Below are 23,279 nucleotides of genomic sequence, written 5' to 3'. Positions count from 1 at the left end.
ATCAGGCCTTGTGTCAAACGCTAAAACGCGGCTGGCGGACGCTTCAGTCCCAATCTTTCTTGATAACGTCTTCAAAATCACACCAGAAATCATGTTCCAACCATAAAACAGGACGTGTTCATTCCCATTCCCCCTATAGTGTGCATGTGGCTAGGTTTTTATAGCTTGGAGGGCGATGAACACAATGATACACAGAGGGAAGTGTGCCTCCCTTAACGGCAAAGTAGTGCGGCCCCGCAAAGCAAACCATTGTCACATCCCATTCCTGCAAGGCCTGAAGAATGTCCAATCCTTGACACTTGTCCAATCCAAGCTATCTCAAGTTCTCTCCTCCAGCTTCACAATGGCTAATCTCTCCTGACACCTCACACAGCCCCGACAGAGAATCACTCTACCCTGAAAACAATCCAGCCCTGCTCTCTACCCACCCCAAATCAGCAGCAGCAGCAGCAGCAGCCCCCCTCTTCTTCTGTCTGCCCGTCTTCCTTCTATTTCTCTTTGCCCTCCCCTCCCAAGCTATTCCTTCGCCATTACTTTTCTCTGTGGCCTACTCTTTCTCTCATGTCTCCATCTGTCTTTGTCAAACCATATTCCGCTCCTCTTCTATTTCGCTCAATCTCCCGTCTTTTCTCCTCCACCCGTCCTCGCTGGGTATATCACGCCTCTGTTGATGAGAATCTGTAAAAGAGACACCATGATTGCAGGGTGAGGAATAGCCTGCATTTCCTTAAGGACTCATCGGCATTCTGAAACTGCATTTTACTCGACTGGGAGGATGTTGCCTAAGTCGGAGCGTCTTATCTCTGAGCGCACCTTTACAGACGGAGAGATGCTCCACAGGATCACTTTAGGTGCGAGTAGAAACACAGACATCTTCCCGTAGAGACTCATTCACCCTAAAAATATTTAACTTTTTTAGCGCAAAGTAGAAATGAGGGACTGGCCATGGGGGATCTTGTTTTAATGTTTGCACTGACAGCCCATTGTTAAAATTTATAGTTTAAACAGAGCAAGGAACACACACACACACACATTTCCAGCCATATTCACACTGTGGTTGTTAAAGGACGCTTTCACACCAGGATCGTCCGGGTGGACTTGGTTCGATTTAGGCAGGGAAAGTAGACCAAACGTCCTGGACAACCTCACAGAGTTAAAACAGGTAGTTGTTTGGGGTGGGATTGCCCAAAAACGAGCACTGGCCATGAAGAAAAGAAAGCATGAGGAAGAGGAAACCCTGGCTCGTGGATTGGCCAGCACGGAAAAACGGAACTCCATCCCGTTCAGTCTGGTTGTTCACCACAAAAACAAACAATGGAGCAACACCAAACTTATGCGGGTTCTTGGGTTTTTTTTGTTTCTTCTTTGGTTTGGTGTCCAAACTTAATCGGTGGATAGTCCGTTTCCATTTCCCACAAAATCTCACAGAGATTTTCCTTATTATCCCTGATTGGGATTCAAGAATAGAGACAAGCCACTCAAAAAAATCCCATTTATTATTTAAATGTATTCAACAATTCCAAAAGATAAGATAGACAAACATGTCATAGATTTTTCATTTACAAGCTGTTTGTTTCTTCTCATCATATCTATATATATGTTCTCCTCCCCGCCCCACAGAGCACAATCTCATTGGCTGCTGAGTAAAATATGTGTCATTGGCTGTAGCACAGAATAACTCGGAAAAAAAAGAACAATGTCGCTATGGCACGGCACATGCTAGAATGCAAACGCTCACTGGTATGCACGGACACACACACACACACATACGCACTCCCCCGTGCAAACAGGCACGCACCAGACTCTCACACACACTCACAGAGACACACACACACACACACAAACGTGCAGTCATAATAGGCTGAGTCAATCACCCAATCAGTTTCATTCTCAAGCAAGCTGTCAGGCCGCCACGTTGAGTAAATATTACCATAATTCCAGTGTGTCAGTGAATATGCAGCTAATGAATGGACGACATCCAGTGATGCTCGGAGACACTGAAACAGAGAAATTGCCCACTCACTGTTTCTGTGCCCTCCCCCCTCCCCCTCTCTACCTCCCCGCTGTCTCGCTTACGTGCGGCTCTTGATCTCTCTGTCTTTGTGACTTCCTTCAGAAGCCACATCCCTTTTTTTTCTTTTTTTTTGCCGCACCACAAGAGAAGAAGAAGAAGAAGAAGAAGAAGAAGAAGAAGAAGGCTTGGAGGTTGGCACAGTGAGGAGGAAGAAAGAAGGAGCGACGCGTGACCACGGAAACTGAACTCACACGTTGCTTCATTTCATGGCTGCTTGTGCCGAGTCGAGCCTCTTACACGAGGACAACGAGCAAACCTCAAAGAGTTGACTTGAATTCTACTTTTGATCCAAACGGCAGCAGAACACTGTTGTGTTTGTGAGAGTTTATTCTCTGTAATGAAAGGCTTCGGTTTTCAGATACATTTGAAGGTACAGTGCAGAATATATTGTTATTCCCCACATGAACAATGTATATATAATAACCTTGCTCTAACCAGTGATGAGGACAAACACCCGCCGACTTCCGAGCTGCATCACAAGTAACGTCTCACAAATCCATTCTCTCACTCACACAGGATATCTTCACACTGGACAAATATATTCTTTTTTCTTTTCTTTTTTTGTTTGTTGTGTCGAGTATTATGCAGGTCTACCAAATAAAAACACAATCTAAGGAGAGTTACACGGAACAACACTACAAGTTTCAGTCAGTCGAGTCCGCTGACCGTACAGCTGACCGTCGCCACTGTGGAAAGAAGAGGTAAGACCATCCACATTCGCTGGGTTTTTCGTTTTTCGTCGTTGGTGTTTCTGTGCGATGGAGCAGGGGCTGAAGAGGAGAGACACTGAGAGGAAGGAGGTTCCGACGCGTCGGCGTTACGTCTAGGAGTGCAGAAAATCCAGCCCGCTTCCTCCCCACGCCGCCCACCTGGCCCTTCCCAGTGTGCCCTCGGGGGAGCTTTGCATCCAGACTTGGCTACAGAGTCTGGGTGTCTTGGCTGATGGATACGAAGCAGAGGTGTTCGTGATGATGGAGAGAATTAGGAAAACTAGAAAGGATTCCGGCTGTTAACACACATACACACCCCTCCCCCCCCCACCCTCATCGTACAACTCCTTCTCTCAATCCCTTCCTGTCTGACTGTCTCTGCGTCTGTCTGTGTCTCAGTCTGCGTAGAGGATGAAGCCAGAGAAGGTGCTATACTTGTTGTTGTTGCCTCCATGGGCTTTGCCTCCGTCCAGTTTGATGTAAACCTCGTCGCCCGCGTCCAGATGGAGGATGACGCTGTTGGAGGCGTAGTCGTAGTTCTGGTCAGCGTCTTGGGCGATGGCACTGGCACGGACCTGGGAGACAAACACGGAGGAGAAATGGGTGGGCTCGTTAGATATGATGCATGTCAGGACTTTAGATCCACTCCTTTAGGAGGAGGAACTAGTTGCCGTTGCCACAGACTACTTACACATTCACAGCAGATGCTGCAGCGGCTGTTTCAAGCCTCTGTCTTAGCGAAAAGTATTTAGAGCTTGGAAGCATTAACATAATCTCCCTTAACTAGGGCTGCAAAATCCTGTACACTTAAATACAGCATGATAATATTTAATTAAGGAACAATACCTGCATAAAATGCACATAATAACAACTCCAGTTTATTGTAACATGTCAGGTCTTGAAGCACAAACTGTCTCAATCTTATTTATTCATGAATGAATTAACTACAAGTGCCATTCAAATATAAAAGTCCAAGTCTTCATGCTCCTGTTACCGGCAGCATGTTATTATTATCTAATAATAATAAAGTGCAGGACCTCGAGTTCCAAAACACTCACAAAACTAATATATTGAATAATAATTGAAACGTAATTATCCGATTTCCAGTGTTAAACCAAAAGTCACTTCTTCCATCAAATCCGTAAAAGAAATTGAATCTTTATTTTTTAAAAATTCCTTTGAGATGTTCTGTAAATTGATTGTCGAGCAAAACACAACATTTTATTAGATCTTGGTAGAAGTAATGAAAATATAAAGTCACAGGAGGATCATGCCAGTGAGGTAACGCCCCACATAAAAACTTCCAGAACATCTCTTCTTAAAACAACAACATTTACACCAATGGTTCATTCACTACCTCGCACATTATATTGATATTAAATCTACAGGAGCGATCAGGAGGCTCAGTCAAACTGCAGGCCTGTTTCTGTCAAGCAGATTTATGGTTTCAATCTCGCCAAAGGTCTTTTCATAGAAGACCTAACATTTAGCCTCGGAGCGCTAGGTCCATGGAAAGAAGAAAGTTTCAGAAAGTTGACTGCAGAAGCTCCAGGGGCTCTTTACTGAGAAACACACTGATGAAAAACATCAAGGTCAACTGCTGAATAGGAGCAGAAATATTTGAGTGAGGTTTTGCAAAGCGTGACGACAATCACTGGAATGAGTTTTTATGATTAAAAGAGGTGAAAAACACCTTTGCCTGGCCGTGTGTGTGTGTGTGTGTGTGTGTGTTTATGTGTCTGTGTGATGTTTGCCATTCTGGCTGCAGGTTATTTGGAGCAGTTTCTAAATAACCTGTCTTGGCTAATTAAGACCTCCTCTCTCCCTCTCTCCCTCTCTCTCTCTCTCTCCCCCCCTCTCTCTCTTCCTCTCTGTCTCTCTCTGGGGAGGAAAGAGTAGCTGCAGTGCCAAATGCCAAATGAAACAATAGATGTGTTTTTTAATGCATGTGTGTGTGGCAGAGAGAGAGAGGGAGAGACCGGTACAGTGAGAATGACCTTGTAACGTTACATACAAAGTTTCTGCAGCTGTAAACTTAACTTTGGGCGGACGAACAATAAAAAGTGACACTCTGCATGTGGACAGATTCAGTTTGTGTCTCGTATTGTGTCCCAAAAGGCACAATTGACCCTCTGTTAAGTCACGCCCCCCCCCCTTGGTTACTGTTTTCTACCACTGTCGCTAACTGCACCTGTGATGAAATATTGTCAAATTGTGAGCGGTGTAAACTTTGTTGACGAAAAACAAGACAGAAAAACGTAAAAGACCAAATCTACTGACACTTCTGCCAATGAATAAAAACTAGAAACTGACCGAGGTATGACGGTCATACCTCGCAGGGAGGACACATGCGAGGAAAGTGGCAGAAATTACGGCATTCGGAAGAAAGAGAAGAGTTATTGATGTGCTGAAGATAATAAGTCCAAATGTAACGTTTCTCCGTCAAAACAGTTGTAAATTCAAACCTTAATAATAACAACATAGAAATAGATGATAGAGATATATTTGAATAATACAAACAAACCCATCAGATGTCAGTTGACTAAATCTACTGTACCCCGGTTAACTCCAGGTGCCGTGTGTGTTACAAATGCATTTAACCAAAACAACTTAATACGACCCAATCACTCGGAAACGTCAAAAATGCCACTCACTACCCGATATGGGCATATCAGAAACACAATCTGTTCTACACGTGCTATAAAATCCTGTTTTACCACAGCTGTGGTTTCCACCTGCCATAAAACAAAAGAGGAAACCCTTATTCTAACCCTAACCCCTAATATTTACTTAATTTATGAGAACTAAACTAAAACCAGAACCATGGTGCGAACTACGGGGGAGCCTGGGGGGTCTCAGCCCCCCTCAATGACACATGATTTGTGAGCTTTTGGTTCAGATTTGATGCGTGTGTGGAGGTTGAATATGTGACGATATGTGCTGACTTAAGGCAAGTAGATGTACAGGCTTGTAATAATGGATGTGTTGAGTAGTGGAGATGTGACCTAAACTCTGTCATGCCGTGCCGAGGCGAGTAGAGCCGGTGGAAATACGCCGCGAGTCGCAAACTACCACAAAAACTGAATATAACTTGATTTCATTTGTTCCGACAGGAAGTAACCACACTTTGCACATGTATAGAACAAATGTCAGATGTCAGATATGCATCAGGTATAAGATAAGATAAGAGAACTTTATTAATCCCGCTGGAAGTTCTTGTTCCAGGTTGCTCCAAAATTGCATCCAAAAATAATGATAACAATATAAGACCGCATGCATCAAAAGTGAAGTGTCAAAAGAGTGGTGCAAATGGAATGGCATGATGTAATAATACATAAATAATAAATAATAAAAAGATGGCACATGATAGTCAACATAATAAAGCCAATAATAGTGAAATACAAACAATAAATATTGCACATGAAATTGTGAGTTATTGCACATGGTAATGAACTGATATTGATCTCAAACATGTTCGCTTTCCTTCCTGCAGACTTCCTGTGGCGTTCAGCGTTGCTCTTTGATAGTCTCAGTCTGTGGCTGAAGGTGTGCAGTTTCAAAGTAAGACATCTCAGCCACGTTATAATCAGACCACGCTCTCTTACTTATCTCAAACATGATGATCAAAATAATAAGAGTAATGATCACATAATAATTTGTGTCACTGTAAAGTAAAGGCGCTGATTATGAGGTTCAATCATCGTTCATACGACGATCAGTGGATCATTTTTGATGCCACAGGTTTAAAATTATACGTCAGGACAAAACTAATATTGAAAGCAATCAAATACCGAGATAGTAATTTTACCATGAGATGGAAGATAAAGTACCTTTAATGCAGCTACTGGTTAAATCAGCCACAAACAAGAGGCCCAATTTACACAAAATTGACATAAATAATATTTTTTTTAGCATTAGGAATATTCTTATATATTCTTTCAGTAAAGTCTTTACTCTCAGTTCATCCTCTGCTGATGTTCAACAACTTGCTGCTGGCAACATGCAGTTGTGTGGAGGATGTGCAGAGGATGTGCAGCGTTTTATTTATTAATTTATCTATTTTAAAGCAAAACATGTACCACCGCTTTTCACCAGCGACAACTCTCACAGATTGAATTGCTGTGGAAAATATGAGCGACTGGTCGGGTGTTGTTTTCATTTCGGAACCGTCTGTACGAGGATCACATGTTTCCGAGCATTAAAAGCCTCGAGAGATTCTCTCACAGTTTTCTTTTCGTAAAAAAAGCATTTAAGTGGTAATGTGGACAAATATGTGACACCTTCGATGATCCTGTGTGAACCGTGGCTTTGTGCTGCTGTGTGTTTGTAACGGGTGAATTATACAACATCACTTTAGCTGTTGCTGTGTAAAGATAGGCGAGACTGCGTTTCTGCTACTATTCACTACAAATTAAAAATTGTCAGTGATGCCACTGTGTTTATCTTGGACTCATTATATTACATTAGAGTATAGTAATGGCACAGCAATGGGGAAGTAATGTGGTCATACTTGTAGTCTTATTTTCAGCTGCTACTGTTTGACAATTGGTAGTTTGTACCCAAACTTTCTGATCCTTTAACTCAAAATACATTTATTTGCGTCGTTACTGTGAATTAGTTTTCTATACAAAGTCAAATGAATATATATGGCTACTACAATACTCTCTTATTTGTATTATGGTAATATAATAACCACATATAACCATAGTAGCCTATAGTAATTCTCAGTATAAAGCTGTTACCTGCATTTTATACTGGAAATAACACAGTATTACTGTGATTACTGTGTTATTTCCACAGTATTACCATTGATAATACCAAGCTGGAAACTTTATTCGTTGGTTTTACATAATATTACAAAATGCTGACCATACAATGCAATGACGCAAAGTGTAATTGTTGATTTGTGACACTCCATGAGACAATCTCTCATCTTTGGCACATTTATCATCCAACTACCTCATATTATTATATTATATTATATCTTTATCTTTGTGGGTTTATTCGCAGTATATATAGTTGTTGACAGCGCCCACATCTCCCTAAGGCTGGAAACAAAATCTAGAGCAGGTTCCCGCACGTTTATATTAAGCTGAAATTTATCAGTAATGACAAAAATATCTTTGTCTTCCGTGATTTTAACATGCCTGAAAGATGCCAATCTACAATGAATCCAGAATTTCACCCTAAAGACTCATTTTTATTACTTGCTGCTCACTTCTACTTCAAAAACTGTACAAAAATCATTTTTAGAGGCCAACGTTTTCCTTGCAAACCGCCAGACTCAGTGAAGCTCTGTTGTTTTTTTCGCTTCAGCCTCAGTTTACGGCATTGAATTACAGAGCACACAGGAGCAAGGCTTGGGATATTTTTAACAACTTCCTTGTCTGTGAATATAAAAAAAAAAAAAAAAAAATTTATTTATTGACACAAACTAAATGAAACAGTGAGTTCATCCAAAGATGTTCATTTAAGACAGTTTTTCACCGTCTATGGCAACACCTGGTCTGGTGTGGTTTCAAAAAGAGGGAATTTCCAAGGTTTCTTTTTAAAACGCAACATGGACAGTAGCAGTCGCATTGGATTTGATGAAAATAATGAAATTCAGAGGAGAGGCTTTAATGTGCACGGATAATATATGCAGTATTCTACTTTCTTTTTTTTGGGGGGGGGAGGGGTTGTTTATCCTCCTGATTAAATCTAGCACAGCTCATATCGATGTGCAAACAAAACCTCCTGTTCTGATTCCGCGGTGCTCGTGTCCAGTGCATATTAATATGATATGATGTGCCACGAGTGTGCAAAGTCAACAACGTCTTATTAGACGGTTACTGCTTTTGGAGCGGCGGCAGCAGCAGCGGTGGTGGTGGGGGTGGGGGGTGGTGTCAAGAGGATTTGTCAGTCGGGATTTTAATGAAACTTTAACTAAATATTTGCTTGGCAGGTGTTCACACATAGCCTGGGAACCACTGGAGGATGTGTAATATATCTTAAATTATAACCTTCATTATTCATTAAGGAGATAATTTTAAGACTTCTGCAAGAGCATTTTATTTTATGTTTGGTTTTTTGTAGTGTAGAGGGGCAGATACAATTATAAATAACATTTTTACTTGAGTGGAGAAAGTAAACTTCCACTGAAATCTGTCTACTTCTTCTTTTGTTCTGCTTCTTTATTCAAATGGAGTTTTTTTGTGTGTAGGCCTCTATCTCTGTGAATAAAATCCCTCACTCTTTTCGAAAATAATGAAGAAGGAGCAACTCTTGGACTCGTTGCTATCGCATATTTATTTCTTTGTTTGTTTCTCGCACAACTTGTTAGGGATATGAGGGAAAGGTTCAAACGCGGGATATGGCAGATTGATCGTGAAGGGACGAGCAGGACAAACAGCCAACTGGCAGTGCGTGACCTTGATGTGGAATATCGAGAGCAACTTTGACAAGACAAACAAAGCATGAGGCGGCAAGCGCCGGCGCCAGCGATGGTAAATGAGGTGTCGGGCGATGTTGTCTTCCTTGTGGCTGCTCGTGCGTGTTTGCCTCCGTCATTTCGTCAACGTGATGACTTTGATTGAATAAAATTTCCGCGTGGAGACACGGGGAAAACTCACAGGCCTGCGCTTTGGACTTAATAGATAGATGTTGTGTGCCTGGAAACGTGAAGTGTGGATTATCTCAACGCGTGCACTGTTTAAGTGTGAACTACGCATGTGACACTTATCAATAATGATGGTGTTTATTGGAGGAGGCGGCTCCAAAGTGGGCACATGGCTGTGATTGCTGCTTGGTCTTATGGGATTTCTGTTACGATCAACAATTTCAATTATAAGATGTTTGCATCTCATTTGGCATCTGTAGTGTGCGGCATTACTGTACGCTTGGCTGCGCTCCTTTCATTATGAACCATTAAAGTGAACTGTTTATGGAAATGGTGACAATGGGACGCTTTATGTTTGTGTGTGTGTGGAGCAGGAGGAGCTTGTAAAGTCTCTCCGGGACAGTGATCTTACCACGGGGCTTTGTCACACGCAGTGACAAGGACATGTCTCGTGGGCGCCTCTGACAGGGATTTGTTGACTTGATTGTTGAGCCTCCATTTTGGATCGACGAGTCCATCGGTCCTGTTTAAATCAAAGTGTACCGCTGTCTAATTGTGTTTGAACATTCCGGCCGTGAACTGCATGCGTAATCGCAGCTTAGATGGCTTTGCCACTGCTACTGAGTCTGCTCCAACACACATACAATCTCACACAGGCACCTGACAGGGCGCCATATACACAGACATCCATATGCAGTTTTTTTTTTCCACACACGCATACATATGGGAGCACGTTCTGTTGAAATAATGAGGACAAGAAACTATGATGGGCTGCGGGGAGAATTGTGGAATCAGAAAGCGGCGGGTCTCCTGCGTGTGTTACAGGTTTATTTGTTGAAGGAATCTAAGTGAAACCATAAGTGGAATGAAATGGTAACAGGAGATTTGCCATCTGTTGGATGAGAGCAGTGAAGAGGCTTCCTGGATGAAATCCGCCAGCTGTTGTCTTTGTACCTGCTTTGCTCGGCCTGCTTTTCAAGCGGAATGACTTTTCCTGCACAAGCCTTTTAAATGGTAATGCAAGTGCTTATGTTCACGCAAGAGGTGAGTCCGGTGTGGGACTGCGGTTCATTAGTACCAATAAGGTTAGAATTAAAATGATCGACCCAATATGAGTGTCCTATTTCCTGCAATATGATTATTGATAGCCTGATATCAAGTATTAATATTTTCCTTGAAATAACATGGTAGTTTTCCACCAAGAATGCAACTTAGACAGATATTGCGATGAATATGATATATTATACTATATCAATTTTTCTGACGACTGCCTTTTGAGAACTATATCTCGTTTTAAAGCACACTGTGTTGCCACGTTGTACTTTAGAAATCAGGCTTGACGATGATATCATTGTTACTGTGCGCTGTATCCTGTTGTTCCTTGACTGCGTACTGTGCGTGTGCGACTGATACCTCATCCAAATGTTACTAAACTGAACCGAAACTGTCAAGAGGGCGGGGGAATTTGATGATGAGGATGAGATCAAAACAGCTTCTCCTGAAAGCGGTTTAGAAATCGAAACTATATATATATGTATATATATATATATATATATATATATATATATATATATATATATATATATATATATATATGTGAATAAATAAAAAAATAAAATAGGCCTCAACTTTGACCTGCAATTCAGTGACACGCTCTCTCCCTGAATGTGACTCATCAGAGTGGGTTAATGAGTGCGGCGCACGGCACCGTCTGCCTCCACAGTGTCGAGAACAACCACAAAGCTACAATCACCACTCACAGCGTTATCTTACAGAGAGACTTGCACTGCAAAAAAATGTCCAACTTTTTTTTTACCACCGTGCTGTGCTTCCTAGTTACCCTCAGGCACTTAGATTTCCCATTTTCTTGAATAAAAAAAAAGAAAGAAAAAAGAGGTGATTCCTCTAAAATGAGGCAAAGTGAGTTTCTGTATTAAGCGTTTGGATGAGAGGCAAACTGACAGCATCGCTATGACATGCATTATTCATACAGGATCCGATTCATCCCCTCTTTTTTGGTGTGAATATGGATATCTTACCCATATTCATTTTAAACACTCAGACTGTGAGTCATTTGAAGCCACAGTCTTTGCTGCTTTCCCTGCGAGGAGGGAGAGGATCATCGTGGGTATCACTGAGGAATGAATTTTCGGGGACGGCTAAATGTCAGGGGCGTGGGGGAGACACGGAGAGAGAGATGTTTGCATAAGAGGGCCGGGGGCACTTCTCTGACTCCCCTGTGGCCCTCATTATAGTCAAGAAGCCTTGTGAGTCAACACCACTGCATCCTTGAGTCAGCGAGCCACGGGAGACATTCCACAACCTATTTTAACCTGTTTTTTTCCCTGATCCCTCAGTACACGAGATATCGTAGCCGTATTTTATGAGCTACTTAATCTAATATGCCAGCGCAGTGTGCACACACTGCTGGGCTCTTATGGCTCTCTGTGTAGCTCAGTGTGAAGTGAAATGTTTTAAAACTAAATTGAATCACGGCGGCGGCGGCGGGCAGTTTTCAAGCTCAAGTTCAGAAACTTCACCAATAAATGATGGATTTTCTCCCGACCGTGCTTTTGCAGAGGACAGCCTGATGTCATCTTGACATTTCCAATCTGTGTGGTATTTCCTAACAACATGGGCCAATCTTCATTTAATAGCCCTCGCACCTAATTAGGCCAGCTCTAATGTTCCACTCGGCAGAGTGTCAAATCCAATGTCCAATTACACAGCAGATCAAGGCCAAAGGTCCGCCTCCACTACCTCTCGGGCTGATTATAGAAGGAGTGTCACGGTGTACATCACACCAAAAAAAGAAGCGGGCCTGTCAGAGGAGAGGAGAGAGACACGCGTACATGCACACACACACACACACACACATGTAAGGGGATCAATACTGTGGGCAAAGATGCTGAGGGACTGAGGGAGGCTCTCTCAAAAAACCCCGCCTGTCTATTTCAGACAGAGTCTCTCTGTTACAGCCGGCAGACACACAGAGGCCTCTCAGTGCTGAAGTCACACCACGATGACGAATAGCAGGGCCGAACATTACCTGAATGTTAAAATCAATCAAGTCTAAGTGTTGGAGGAGTGAACTTCAGTGCAGTGCTCGTAACAGAAGTTGAATTTGATTTTCCTCGTCTCTCTCGATGCTGGTTGATAAGCTGGTTTGAGGAGACCTCGAATGAATCCTCTCTTTGTTGTTCACACGTTTATTTCCAGCATACGTCAATAATCGAATCAAACAGGCCCTCCGTCCAGATGGCGTCTCTGGACGTGTTTAAACGTGAGGATTTATAAACACATGCTTTAACGGGACGCACATTTGTGGGTTCACACCTGGACACGCGTGCAACAGGTCGAATGGCACCGGATCCAGAAACCTCTTCCTGGAGTTGAAGCGAACAGTTTGACAGGGGAAAATGACACGAGACTGAGGGGAGCTTTTTTTTTTTCATTTATTTAAAAGACACTGAAGCGAGGCGAGCTCAAAAAAATCTAAATCTGAAATAAAAAAAAGAAGGGCGCCCCATATCCTGTTCTGTTACAGTGCAATGCATCACTTGAAAGAAGAATGAAGAATATTGATGGCGTGGCGTGTTCGCGGCTCTCAATCCACGTTCTCTCTCTTGTTAAAAAGAAGTTTTCTCCTTAAAAACAAAACTCGCTGCTCCTTCAGGAAAGTGAGCTCCCAGAGTCGCGCCATAGAGGAGAGATGGAGGGCAGAGCACAGTTGGGGTGGGTTACAGCAGTGTGTGTGTGTGTGTGTGTGAGCATGTGTGAATGAGTGTGTATTTGAGGAGGAGGCAGCAGCGGTAATTGCTCTGGAAGAGCCATGTGCACGAAGGACGTTGAAGCTTATTAAAGAAGGAGACAGAGTGATTATTCACTATGGCCCTCTTGAGAGACTGACGCTGAAGTCATTGCTTTTAATTAACTCTGAAACGGTTTTGCAGATTAATAACAATATTAAGAAGGGAACGGAGAGGAGAAGCGCAAACACATCCTGGATCTGATTCAAGCTTTTTAATTACAATTAAACAGACTCGGTAGCACAAAAGCACAATAACGACGTCTTCATTGTCACCGCCGTGTCTCTCGGGATGTGTTACAAGGCAGGTTATAGCAAATTCATCGATGGAGTTATTGGAATATTCGGAGAGCAAGTAGAGGAACAGCCAGTCGAGTGTGTGGAGAGAAACTTGGAGGATAATGTGCTGAAAATAGATTGTTTGTTTACCAGGAAGCTGACTGACTTTTTGGTCCAGTTAATAGAAGTGTCAAAGTCCTGGGGACAGTGCACTGAGTCTCGTTGTTGCCGGGTTAAAACAGAGAAAGTGGCAAAAAGAGGCGAGGAAATAAAGTAACCCATGGAAGATGAACACCGCTTGTAAGAACCCCGCTTGTAAGTGGAAGGAGCACATGCTGGAGTGGAACAGCACTGCAGGAAAAAGTGGTAACCCGCAGTTTCACTAAAGCCAAAAGATGATAAAATGCTCATATTGTCTGCAATTCCCTGGCCTCCACTGTTCCACCTCACACTGTAGCTGTTTTGCTGCCTTAATGAGCTGAGGAAAACACTGGTGTGACTGCAGGAGGCTCCCGTTTGACCCTCAGCACTTCATCAATGATGTAGCATAAGTTGGGCTCAACAATTTATAACCATTCCGAGCCATTTACACAGATTGAGGCTCTGGGGCCAATGACCTAATAAACGCCACAGCGAGAGGACTCTCACTTTTATGCATGAGCCGTGCATGGGACGGACGGAGACAGAGACAGAGGAGCACTAACCACTTTATAAACATTACGCGCCTCTCCGGGGACACACACTGTGTGCGTCTAACTTAAGTACCTCCACACCCACCTCTGGGGAGCACGATGAAGTGGGAACAGAAGGCTTTTTTTTATTGGAACATATGTTCTTCTTCCTCTATTATACTGTATATCAATGCTTTTACGCCTACTCATAAACATTCCTGTTGAGTGAGACATTATATATAGAGGGTGATTGCTGTAACTCTCTTTTTTGTTGCTGGCTATGAACTTGGCCAGGATAAAGGGATTAACCTCTAGCTGCCTTGGCAAGATAGCAGATTTATGCCACTGAGCCACTGCCAACCACTTTTGTTATCTCCACATTTTCAACACTTGTAAGAGCCCTCCTGGTTGAAAGTAACTTCAATACTGTACCCCAAAATAAAAAACCAAAACAAAGATAAGAAGTTCAGAAAATGAAAGTGAGAAAAGGTATTTATGATTTATCTTGCCGCAAGAATCCTGAGTCTTTGTGGCGGTGAATAGCACTTCCTGTGACTTGCAGAAAAGTGTGATGCTGTTTTACACATACAGTAAAACAACATCTGTCACCAGCAGCATTTCTGTGTATCCATGTGTGCAAGTGACTTTTTGAGTACAAAGATTGATTGCAGTTTCAGGGACTCTGGGATTATGCCTGTGTGTGTGTGTGTGTGTGTCTCTATAATGTCAAGGTGTTTCTGAATTGTCCCCAGCCTATAAATTTACCCGCCTCAAACGATCTTGCCATTTTAACTTCTTCCCCCCTCTTTGTTACTGGTGACGTCTGTGCTGCAACTTTGACTTGTCAGATTTTAGTGAGCAGCAGAGGAGTTGGCGAGAACTGGTGAATAAGTTAATAAAAAATGTTTTCACCGGACACAATTGTTATTATCGGATGATATTCAAATGTGTGCTCTGATAAATGGCCAACATCTCGTACTGCATATTACAGGGGGAAAAAAATAAACAAGTGAACGTAACAGCTGAGCTGTGCTAATGATGACGTTGTCATCAATCATGCAGGTATCTAGTTTGAAATGATTCCCATCATGACATGAACATTATTGGGTATATTTAGCTTGTCACGTTGATCTTGATCTTTTTTTTGCTGATGTCACACGCCTGCATTTTATTCTGAAAGTCCTGTCTGCAGCAGCCAAAGTGACACAGAGTTAGACAAGTGTGCTGCAGACTCTGAGGTGAGCTCTGATTTCCTGACATATGCCAAGGTGATCTCGCAGCAATACTTAAGACAGACGTTCTTTTCATATGTATAATTGACTGTAAAGATGGGACGATAAGCGTCGCTTGAAACTCCTGAGTTGTTGAAGGACAGAAGAGAAAGGCAGATTTAGAGCTGAGATTTATTTGAAAATGACTGGGAGTAACATCCGAGCAGAATTTATTTTCTTTCAACTGAAAATAACCAAAGCAAGAGTTCTATGAAGTATCTCATTATTAAATACGTACATAAATAAATAAAACAGTTCCAGGCTCTTGTGACATGTGAATGAATCTCATCTTAAATATAAAAACATCATCTTTGCGATGTTTTTATAAAAAGGACAATTAAAGTAGAACTGAGCTTGTGAGGCATGTATAGTTTGACAATTTGAAAAAACGCACTGTCCTTTAACTTCTACTTTACAATGATTTCTCATTTTAAAACAGATGTAAACTCAGTATTCATTCAGAAAGAACTGTCTTTGTGACGAACATCAGTGAAATCTCTTTTGCTGCTTTAAACTTCGGAACAAAACCCTTAAAAATATGACACAATTAGATTTTTCTTTTTTTTACATTAATACGTTTTCTTTTCCCTGTCTGTTTGTTGTGCACACTGGTGGATGCACAGTTGCAGCTTACAGCAAAACCACCACAACAACAACACACAGACTGAATTCCTCTGTGCGTCTAAAGGGAAAAAAAAGGAATATGTGAATTTTTTTTCAAAGCCACTTGAAAATGTAAGCGATCTGACGGCTGATCGGAAGGCTGCAAATTGCGCTGGCGCATATTACCAACCTGAGAAGACCCTCGGGAGGCGCAAAACCAAATTAGAGCCCCATTAAAACAATGCATCAAAGAAGCCGTGGACAGATCATGCAGGTGTCATGATGCACGTTTAACATGAGCGCACAGATCCGGTGAGTTTGCGCTGACTTAATTGTATGGTGCAGATATTATATAAGTTATATTTGGATTTCCTACCCTAAGTTTTGCACCCAGTGAACTGATCAGTCATGGTTTTTTACAAGTTAAAAGAGTCTTTCATGTAATATATTATTAATATTGAAAAAAATAATAACAAGACTCGGTATAAATACACGTATGGAGAATATTTTCCCTTTTTTTCATTCTCATGCTCATTCTATATCATTTCAACTTTGCATCTCTCCACATGTTTCCAAACAGTTTAAATACCAGCACTCCCGGACAAACTTGCATTTAATACAAGGAAGGAAGAGAAAAAAACAAAAAACACCGATCGCCCCATCCGTTTCCAAACGGCAAAGATTACGCGCTCCCTGCAGCCCAAACTGTGACCGTCCTCTGCACGCGGCAATGTCAGGACGCATCACGCGGTGAAGGGGACGCGGGTTCCAACTAGTCAACACATCTTAATCTCTGGGCGCGCTCACTGTCACAGCTGTGCGCTCTGGGCTTTGGAGGCGCGCAGCAGATGCGCACGCTTCCCTCACAAAGTCACTTTTTTAATTCACCGCCTTTTTTTTTTTTTAAAAAAAAAAAAAAACAGCTTCCTGCAGTGTGTGGATTTTTTTTTTGTTACCAGAGGACTTTTGTTAGGAAGAGGAAGAAGGTGAGCATCAGAGAAGTCAGAAATGCTTTGAAGAGAGAAAAAGAAAGTCAGACACAAACAAGTGAAAGCACTAACCTGGCCATTCTTGCAGAGGTCTGCCCACATGCTGGTGCCGTCTCCTCCTCGCATCAGCACATGGTAGATGAAGAAGTATGTGCCCGGGATGCTGCAGATGAACTTGCCCGAAATGCCATCGTAGTTGTTGCCCAGGTTGGTGACCACGTCGTCAAACTTGAGGATCTCGTAGCCTTCGTGGGGGTTTTTAAGCCCTGCATAGAAAGCCACCCGAGGCACGGTGCTGTAGGTGGCTGTGCTGATAGCTCCATTTCCCTCCAGACCCAAAACCCCAGTCCTTCCCTGATCCCCTCTGTCACCAGGAGGCCCAGCAGGTCCCGGTGGCCCTGGTTCTCCTGGCGGTCCAGGTGGTCCAGGGGGTCCGGGCTTGCCTGGCCTGCCAGGCTTCCCCTGTGGGCCCTGCAGTAAGGTGGAGGGTGGAAGCACGTTGCTGTGGTCGCTCAGTGCCTCCGCCTCAGCCTGTAGACCGGTGGAGCTGGTGCTGCTGGCTGGCGTTCCCTTGTTCAGGTAGGGGTCACACACCATGCGACAGGTGCCCAGCATCTCATAGTGGCTGGCATCTGTACCCACAGAGCTGACGAGCACGGGGATGAGGACCACCAGCACCAGGACCAGCATAACCCCCACGGCAGCCGCCACCAGGGTCTTCCTCCCGATGCTGAGTCGGGGAAGGGGCTGCGCTGCCAGCGTGGGTCTCCCGGGAGCGGAAATGGTGACTGCTTTGTGTGGGGAGCCCGTCGCGGAGGAAAGGGATCCAAGGATCCCGAGAAGAGTTGCAGGAGGAACGGTGTGTATGTGAGGGTGAGACAGAGACCCTCATACACTTGATACACCTCGCTGCTCCACTCAGTCACACTCAAGCAGACAGGCAGTCACTCACACTTGCAAAAAGACTTGAGGAAGCCCAGGCATACACAGGGAGACATTCAGCCTGTACTTACAAACACAATCTGACTTGTGAGAAGAAGCAAGAAGGATGCAGAGCCCAAAGGGATGGAGTGAGAGAGAGAGAGAGTGAGAGAGCAAGAGAGGGAAGGAGGGAGGGAGGGAGAGTGTGGGAGATACAGAGCAGTGACTGGATCTGTGTGTATGTGTGTGTGTGTGTGTGTGTGTGTGTGTGTGGGTTTGTGGTGCCGGATTCTCAGGCTTGGCTTTTATACAGTGTCGTGGCAGCAGCTGAGCCCCTCCTCCCCTCTGCTCCCCTATCGAATGTGAGGGTTGGTATGTCCCCTCTCTCTCTCTCTCTCTCTCTCTCCTCCCTCTCTCTCTGGCTCACTCAGAGGAAGAGCTCTTATCCCGTTGCATTTCCTTCTACCACTCTCCTCAACTAAAGAGGCACCGACACAGCCCCCCCTCCCTGACCATGTTGCTCCCCTTCTCTTTCATCCCCGTCTTTCCCCCTCTATACTTCATTTACTTCTTTTTCCTCCCACTTCTGATGCCATTTCTCACTCCCTTGCTTTTTCTTCTCTCATCAGCATCCAGTGTCTAAAAATAAAGATGGTGCTGTGGAGAGACAGTCTCTTTTTTTTTTTCCTTCTCCTTCTTCTTCTTCTCTTGGAGGTGGGCTCTAAACATTCATGCATACAGTGTATGTGCAAAGACACAAGGCAACACTTAAATCTGCTATGCCAGCTTCTCGAGCAAAGAAGAAAAAAAGAGGTGCTAATTACCTAAAGCAAATGCCAAGGATGAACACAATGAGCCAAGGACTTGCAGTCTATATCACAAATGATAAATGTATCTTCATAGAGTACGTGGAGGATGTTTTTAAAAACTTTTAAAATGATCTCCTCACTCAGAGCGACTTTTTAAGGGCAAAGGCAGCAAATCTATTTTTCTGTTAGGAGCCACTGACATCTGTTGTTATTTTATTCCTCCTCTTTGCTTCGCCTTTATGTCAATAACACTGTTTCTCCATCCGAATGTGCTGACACCATCCCTTATTGGTGTCTTTTTTTAGGTATTGATTTCATGGTTTTATCAAATTAAGCGTCCTGCTTGGGGGGAGAAAATCTATATGCAGCAATGATGTCATTTGTTTGACATTTTCATCCCTTGGAGTGATGAATGGTCAAGTAAGACGGCAAATAATAAAGTCCGCGGACGGCAAACACAGTCGTCCTGTGAAGTGTGCAGTCGTGTTTGTAAAGAACTCGGTCTTCGGTGTTTTTGGTCGAATACAGTTCACAACGCAATATGGACAAATTCAATCAAGGAACTGGGAAATACTAAAAGTTCACCTGTCGACCAATTGGGAAAAGAGTGTGCAGGTCTTTCTGTATGAAGCTCCACCCTGATGAATTTACAGTAATTACAGAAACCCCTGCTGGTGCATCATCATCACGTCATGTATGCCAAGGTGATCTCGCACCAGTCCCACTCCTACAAACGCAATAAGCACTTACTCCATCACGCGGCTGAGTGTCCAGTTTTTGCAGATGAGTCAACATTTAGAGACGGTGTGTCTCCCTGAGACCAACCAGGGACTAACACGTTATTGAATAACTCTGCTCCGTAGGATTTTGGGGTCTTAAGCCGTGTTTCCGTCGTGGTACGGTTCGATTTGCTACAGTGCGGTAAAGCTTCCGGTCAGTCTTGCGTTTCGACTGAGATAGAGATACGTGATACCGTGAAGTTGTACCCGTGCGCCGTCATCGAACGTCCAGCAGCTCGTATGTTCTGCTCAGATTGTGGCGACTGCAGGCATTGAAGAAACTCTGGTCACTTTTTTGTCACCCAATCCGCTCCACTCGTACAGTACCATGACTCTGGTGCCCCAAGGGAAGGGCTCAGAAAAATGTTCCGGTTGGAGCTGGATATTTCCTAATGGGAACGTACCAAACTGAACCATTTCACTGGGTGGAAGCACGTCTCTAATCTCTGGTTCTTCAGTAGAACATGCTGCCAGTTTATCTTCCCATTTGGAAGGAAAACAGACCATAAAATAAACAGCTAGTCTGATAGCAACCTCTCCATAACTGCCCAGTCTGCGTCATCATCAGTCTCAACACTTTATTTCCAAGTTTAAGAGCCAAAGACTCTGTAAAGACTTTATTATCACATTTAATTTGCACAATATGTAATAAACAATTAATAATCTTTCCCGATTTCCCTGGAACAAATGACTATGGCTGTCCCTATATTATTATATTGCTTTATGCTGGCATTTCTCTGTATGGCTGTATTTGCAATTGTTACACGACGGTGTTTCCTCAGTATTCCTCAGAGTGTATTTTTAGAAAAATACATAAATAATATAGCAACGTACATTTAAATATGTCCACAGGATTAGAGGCTTTCCTGTAAAGATGTGCACCTTCTTTAGCTGTCATCGTATGCGCTATTATGACAGTAGCGTCGACTGAGATGGAGTTTAACGCTCTTAAATAAAATGGAATACACAAACATACTTACAACTTAATAGTGAATTCACCATAGGAAAACACATATAATAAGATAATCATATTACGTCACTATGACATGGCGGCTAAACTCAGTAACATTTGAAACATCTTCATGTGTCATGCCCCGCCTCCTGCGTCTCCTCCTCCTTTCTCTGCTGCTTCTACCTCCAGCATGCAATCAGCTCACCTGCAGCGGGAGCACACCTGCTCCCAATTCACTCATCAGCTCAGCCTACATATTTCCTGGTCCTGCAGATCATAACAGACTACTCAGTGGTAATGTCACGGCTCTCCTGATAACCTGCGTTTACTCGAGTGCTGCTTGTTGTTTTTGCCCTTTCTTTTGCTGCTGCTTCATGCTGCTTTTTGACGCTGATCCTCGCTGCTGTTTGGAACCCATCGCCACCTCCGCTACCGGCACTTTAAAGTGCTTCCCTCACATTTGTTAAACCTTTTTGAATCCACTGTTAAAACTGCCACGTTTCCTTGTTGCTCCCCAGACAAGAAAGTTATGAATGGTGTAATCACTGGAGTAACAAAAATAATGTAAGAATGTACATTCAAATACAGGATTAGAGGCTTTCTGTAACGGCGTGCACCTTCTTTACCTGCCATCGTAGGCACAATTATTAAATCAGATAAAACTGAATGTACAAACATGTCTGTCAATAGCAAATTCACCATAGGAAAACCCATGAAATGCTCTCTTATTAGGTCCCTATAACATGGTTGCTAAACTCCGTAATGTTTGCTTAATAAGCTGCAACTTGGTCATGCACAAGTATTCGGTTTCATTGGACAAAACATCTTAAACATTTGAAAAATGATACCAAACACTCTCTTACAACTAAGAACATGTTTGCAAGTTATCACAGGTTTATAAAGTGCACGCATACACAAAAACACACCAAGAAAACGGGGAGAAATGAGTCTTTTTAATCCCATATAGAGATGGATATAATTAAGCTGTGTTTTATCCTTACAGACCGTATTATGTTCAATATGTCAGTGAGTGAAATCAGCTGCTTTGTTCATTTTGGTCGGATAAATAATTAAATCAATCCCCGAGCTCTTGGCTCTTTCAGCAGTCGCCTGTTTTCTGGCACGGGCGCGGACTGTCAGTGTCGGAGTTGGACCGAACCCTTGTGATGAATTGAGACGGATCAGTGAGCAGGATGCCGCAATATTACACTTGACATGTCACCAGCTATTTTGGTGGAATTTTTTTTTTCTCTCCCTCTCTCTCTCTCTCTTCATCATCGTTATCGTCATCATTACATTTGAGATGCACACTTGCAGCCTCACCCACGTGGATGTGTAATGTATCACTGAGATGAGTCTGCGAGACATGGCTCACCAGGTGTTCCTGCTGTACGGTACATATTTGCCTGTTTGTTTTATATCTGGTAACAGACATGGAGTTTGCCTATATGAAGAAACACACAAACCCCAAATTGGTTTTGGGGTTTGTTTAGGTGTGGAGTGGGGGGAGAGAGAGAGAGAGAGGGAGGGAGGTGGTGTTTGCTTGGTTGGTTTTTTTTGCACCTGCCAGCTGTAACTGCCACTCAGATCAGTTTGCCCCAAATTCTCTAAATCTCTGAACCTCTGAGATCAACGCACACCAGAGAGGACAAATAGAGAGCGATGGCAATGAACGAGAGATGAGAAAGATGGGGGGGAGACGAGTGATAGAGAGGTAGACGGGGGGGGAGCGTGGTCTGCTGTATCTGTGCTGAGCTCTTTGCAAGTGGAAGTGATTTGTTTTGCTTGATTTGTTGGAGGATCCACGGCTGTCGACCACAACCAGGGTAAAACATTTGTGTGAGTAAGTGCTTAGTGTAGAAACAGATTTGAACATTTCAAAAAGCTTTTTAGTCATGACCTACACACTGTAACACTTAAAAAACTCATTTAACCTTTGGTTTATTGCTGGTGGGAATGTTTTGAACCAGCGTTCAATCCCGGGTCAAATGACTCTTAAATACTCACAGGTTTTTATCAGCTTTGGCTCCAATCAGCATCAACGTAAGACCTCGAGGAACACATTTATTTCTTTATCATCTACTCTATTTATGCCTGAGATACACAATTGATGGCACAACGCTGTGATGCACATTTATATTCTGGCAGGTAGCAAAGTCACTGTCATTTGTACGACTTGAAACAGCACTCAGTTTCAGTTATTTGTGCAAAAATAGTCACTGAGAGCTGTGGTTTTCTTCTCCTCACTGGTTTTGTTATGTCGCAGCACGTCCGTGATGTCACATTTCACACACGGGTGATGCTGGGACTCGTGTTAATCGCTATTTTTAGTGGCTTCACAAGGGTTATATCCGGCAATTTTGTTGTGAAAGAGGCTGAAGTGTTTCACGCCAAAGACAATTCCCTGCATTTGTCCATGGCAAATTGTGTATTTCTGGACATTCTATCAGCCCATTTCAAGCCAGCGAACAACTTCTGCATGGAGAGAAAAAAAGGAAATCAAAACTGTGAACAAAGTGATTTTAATTCCTTACAAAATTCAGTTTTGCCTTATTTATACACATTTCTATCATTTATTTGCATGCAGTAAAGTTACAGTAGTACAGCAATTATTACAAGATACTTTCTGTACATGCAAATAGACCCTTCCATTGTATACAAACATTCCAAGGCTAGTGAGAATGCGCGCGCAGCTTCTGTGACGTAGCGTGACGTAAAGGTCTATATAGCTTAGTGTTTGGAAATGACAAAATGCTTTAAAAAATGATACAATACAAAATTGCAGAGCTGTTGACATTTTAGATATTTTACTGTA

The 23,279-nt window shown here is 43.0% G+C and overlaps 1 protein-coding gene across 1 annotated transcript; it reads right to left on the bottom strand.

Annotated features, from left to right (window-relative positions):
• Nucleotides 1–1,478: 1,478 nt before the first annotated feature.
• LOC122785858 (C1q-related factor) lies at nucleotides 1,479–18,197 on the bottom strand. Its single transcript, XM_044051847.1, has 2 exons — nucleotides 17,076–18,197; nucleotides 1,479–3,359 (listed from the first exon to the last, which is right to left on the bottom strand). The coding sequence occupies exons 1-2, from the start codon at nucleotides 17,691–17,693 to the stop codon at nucleotides 3,180–3,182; spliced, it is 798 nt and encodes a 265-aa protein (XP_043907782.1). The 5' UTR covers nucleotides 17,694–18,197; the 3' UTR covers nucleotides 1,479–3,179.
• Nucleotides 18,198–23,279: the final 5,082 nt, after the last annotated feature.

This window comes from Solea senegalensis, linkage group LG19 (assembly GCF_019176455.1).
Source record: "Solea senegalensis isolate Sse05_10M linkage group LG19, IFAPA_SoseM_1, whole genome shotgun sequence".
Lineage (NCBI taxonomy): Eukaryota > Metazoa > Chordata > Actinopteri > Pleuronectiformes > Soleidae > Solea > Solea senegalensis.
The sequence above is the reverse complement of the archived record's forward strand: the minus strand, read 5'-3'. Positions and strand labels throughout refer to the sequence as shown.

Bases quoted from the DNA above. Each gene is read 5' to 3' on its own strand.
- LOC122785858 (XM_044051847.1), bottom strand. From the start codon at position 17,693: ATGCTGGTCCTGGTGCTGGTGGTCCTCATCCCCGTGCTCGTCAGCTCT. The intron at 3,360-17,075 runs GTTAGTGCTTTC...TTTGTCTCCCAG, and splicing joins ACCTCTGCAAGAATGGCCAG to GTCCGTGCCAGTGCCATCGC.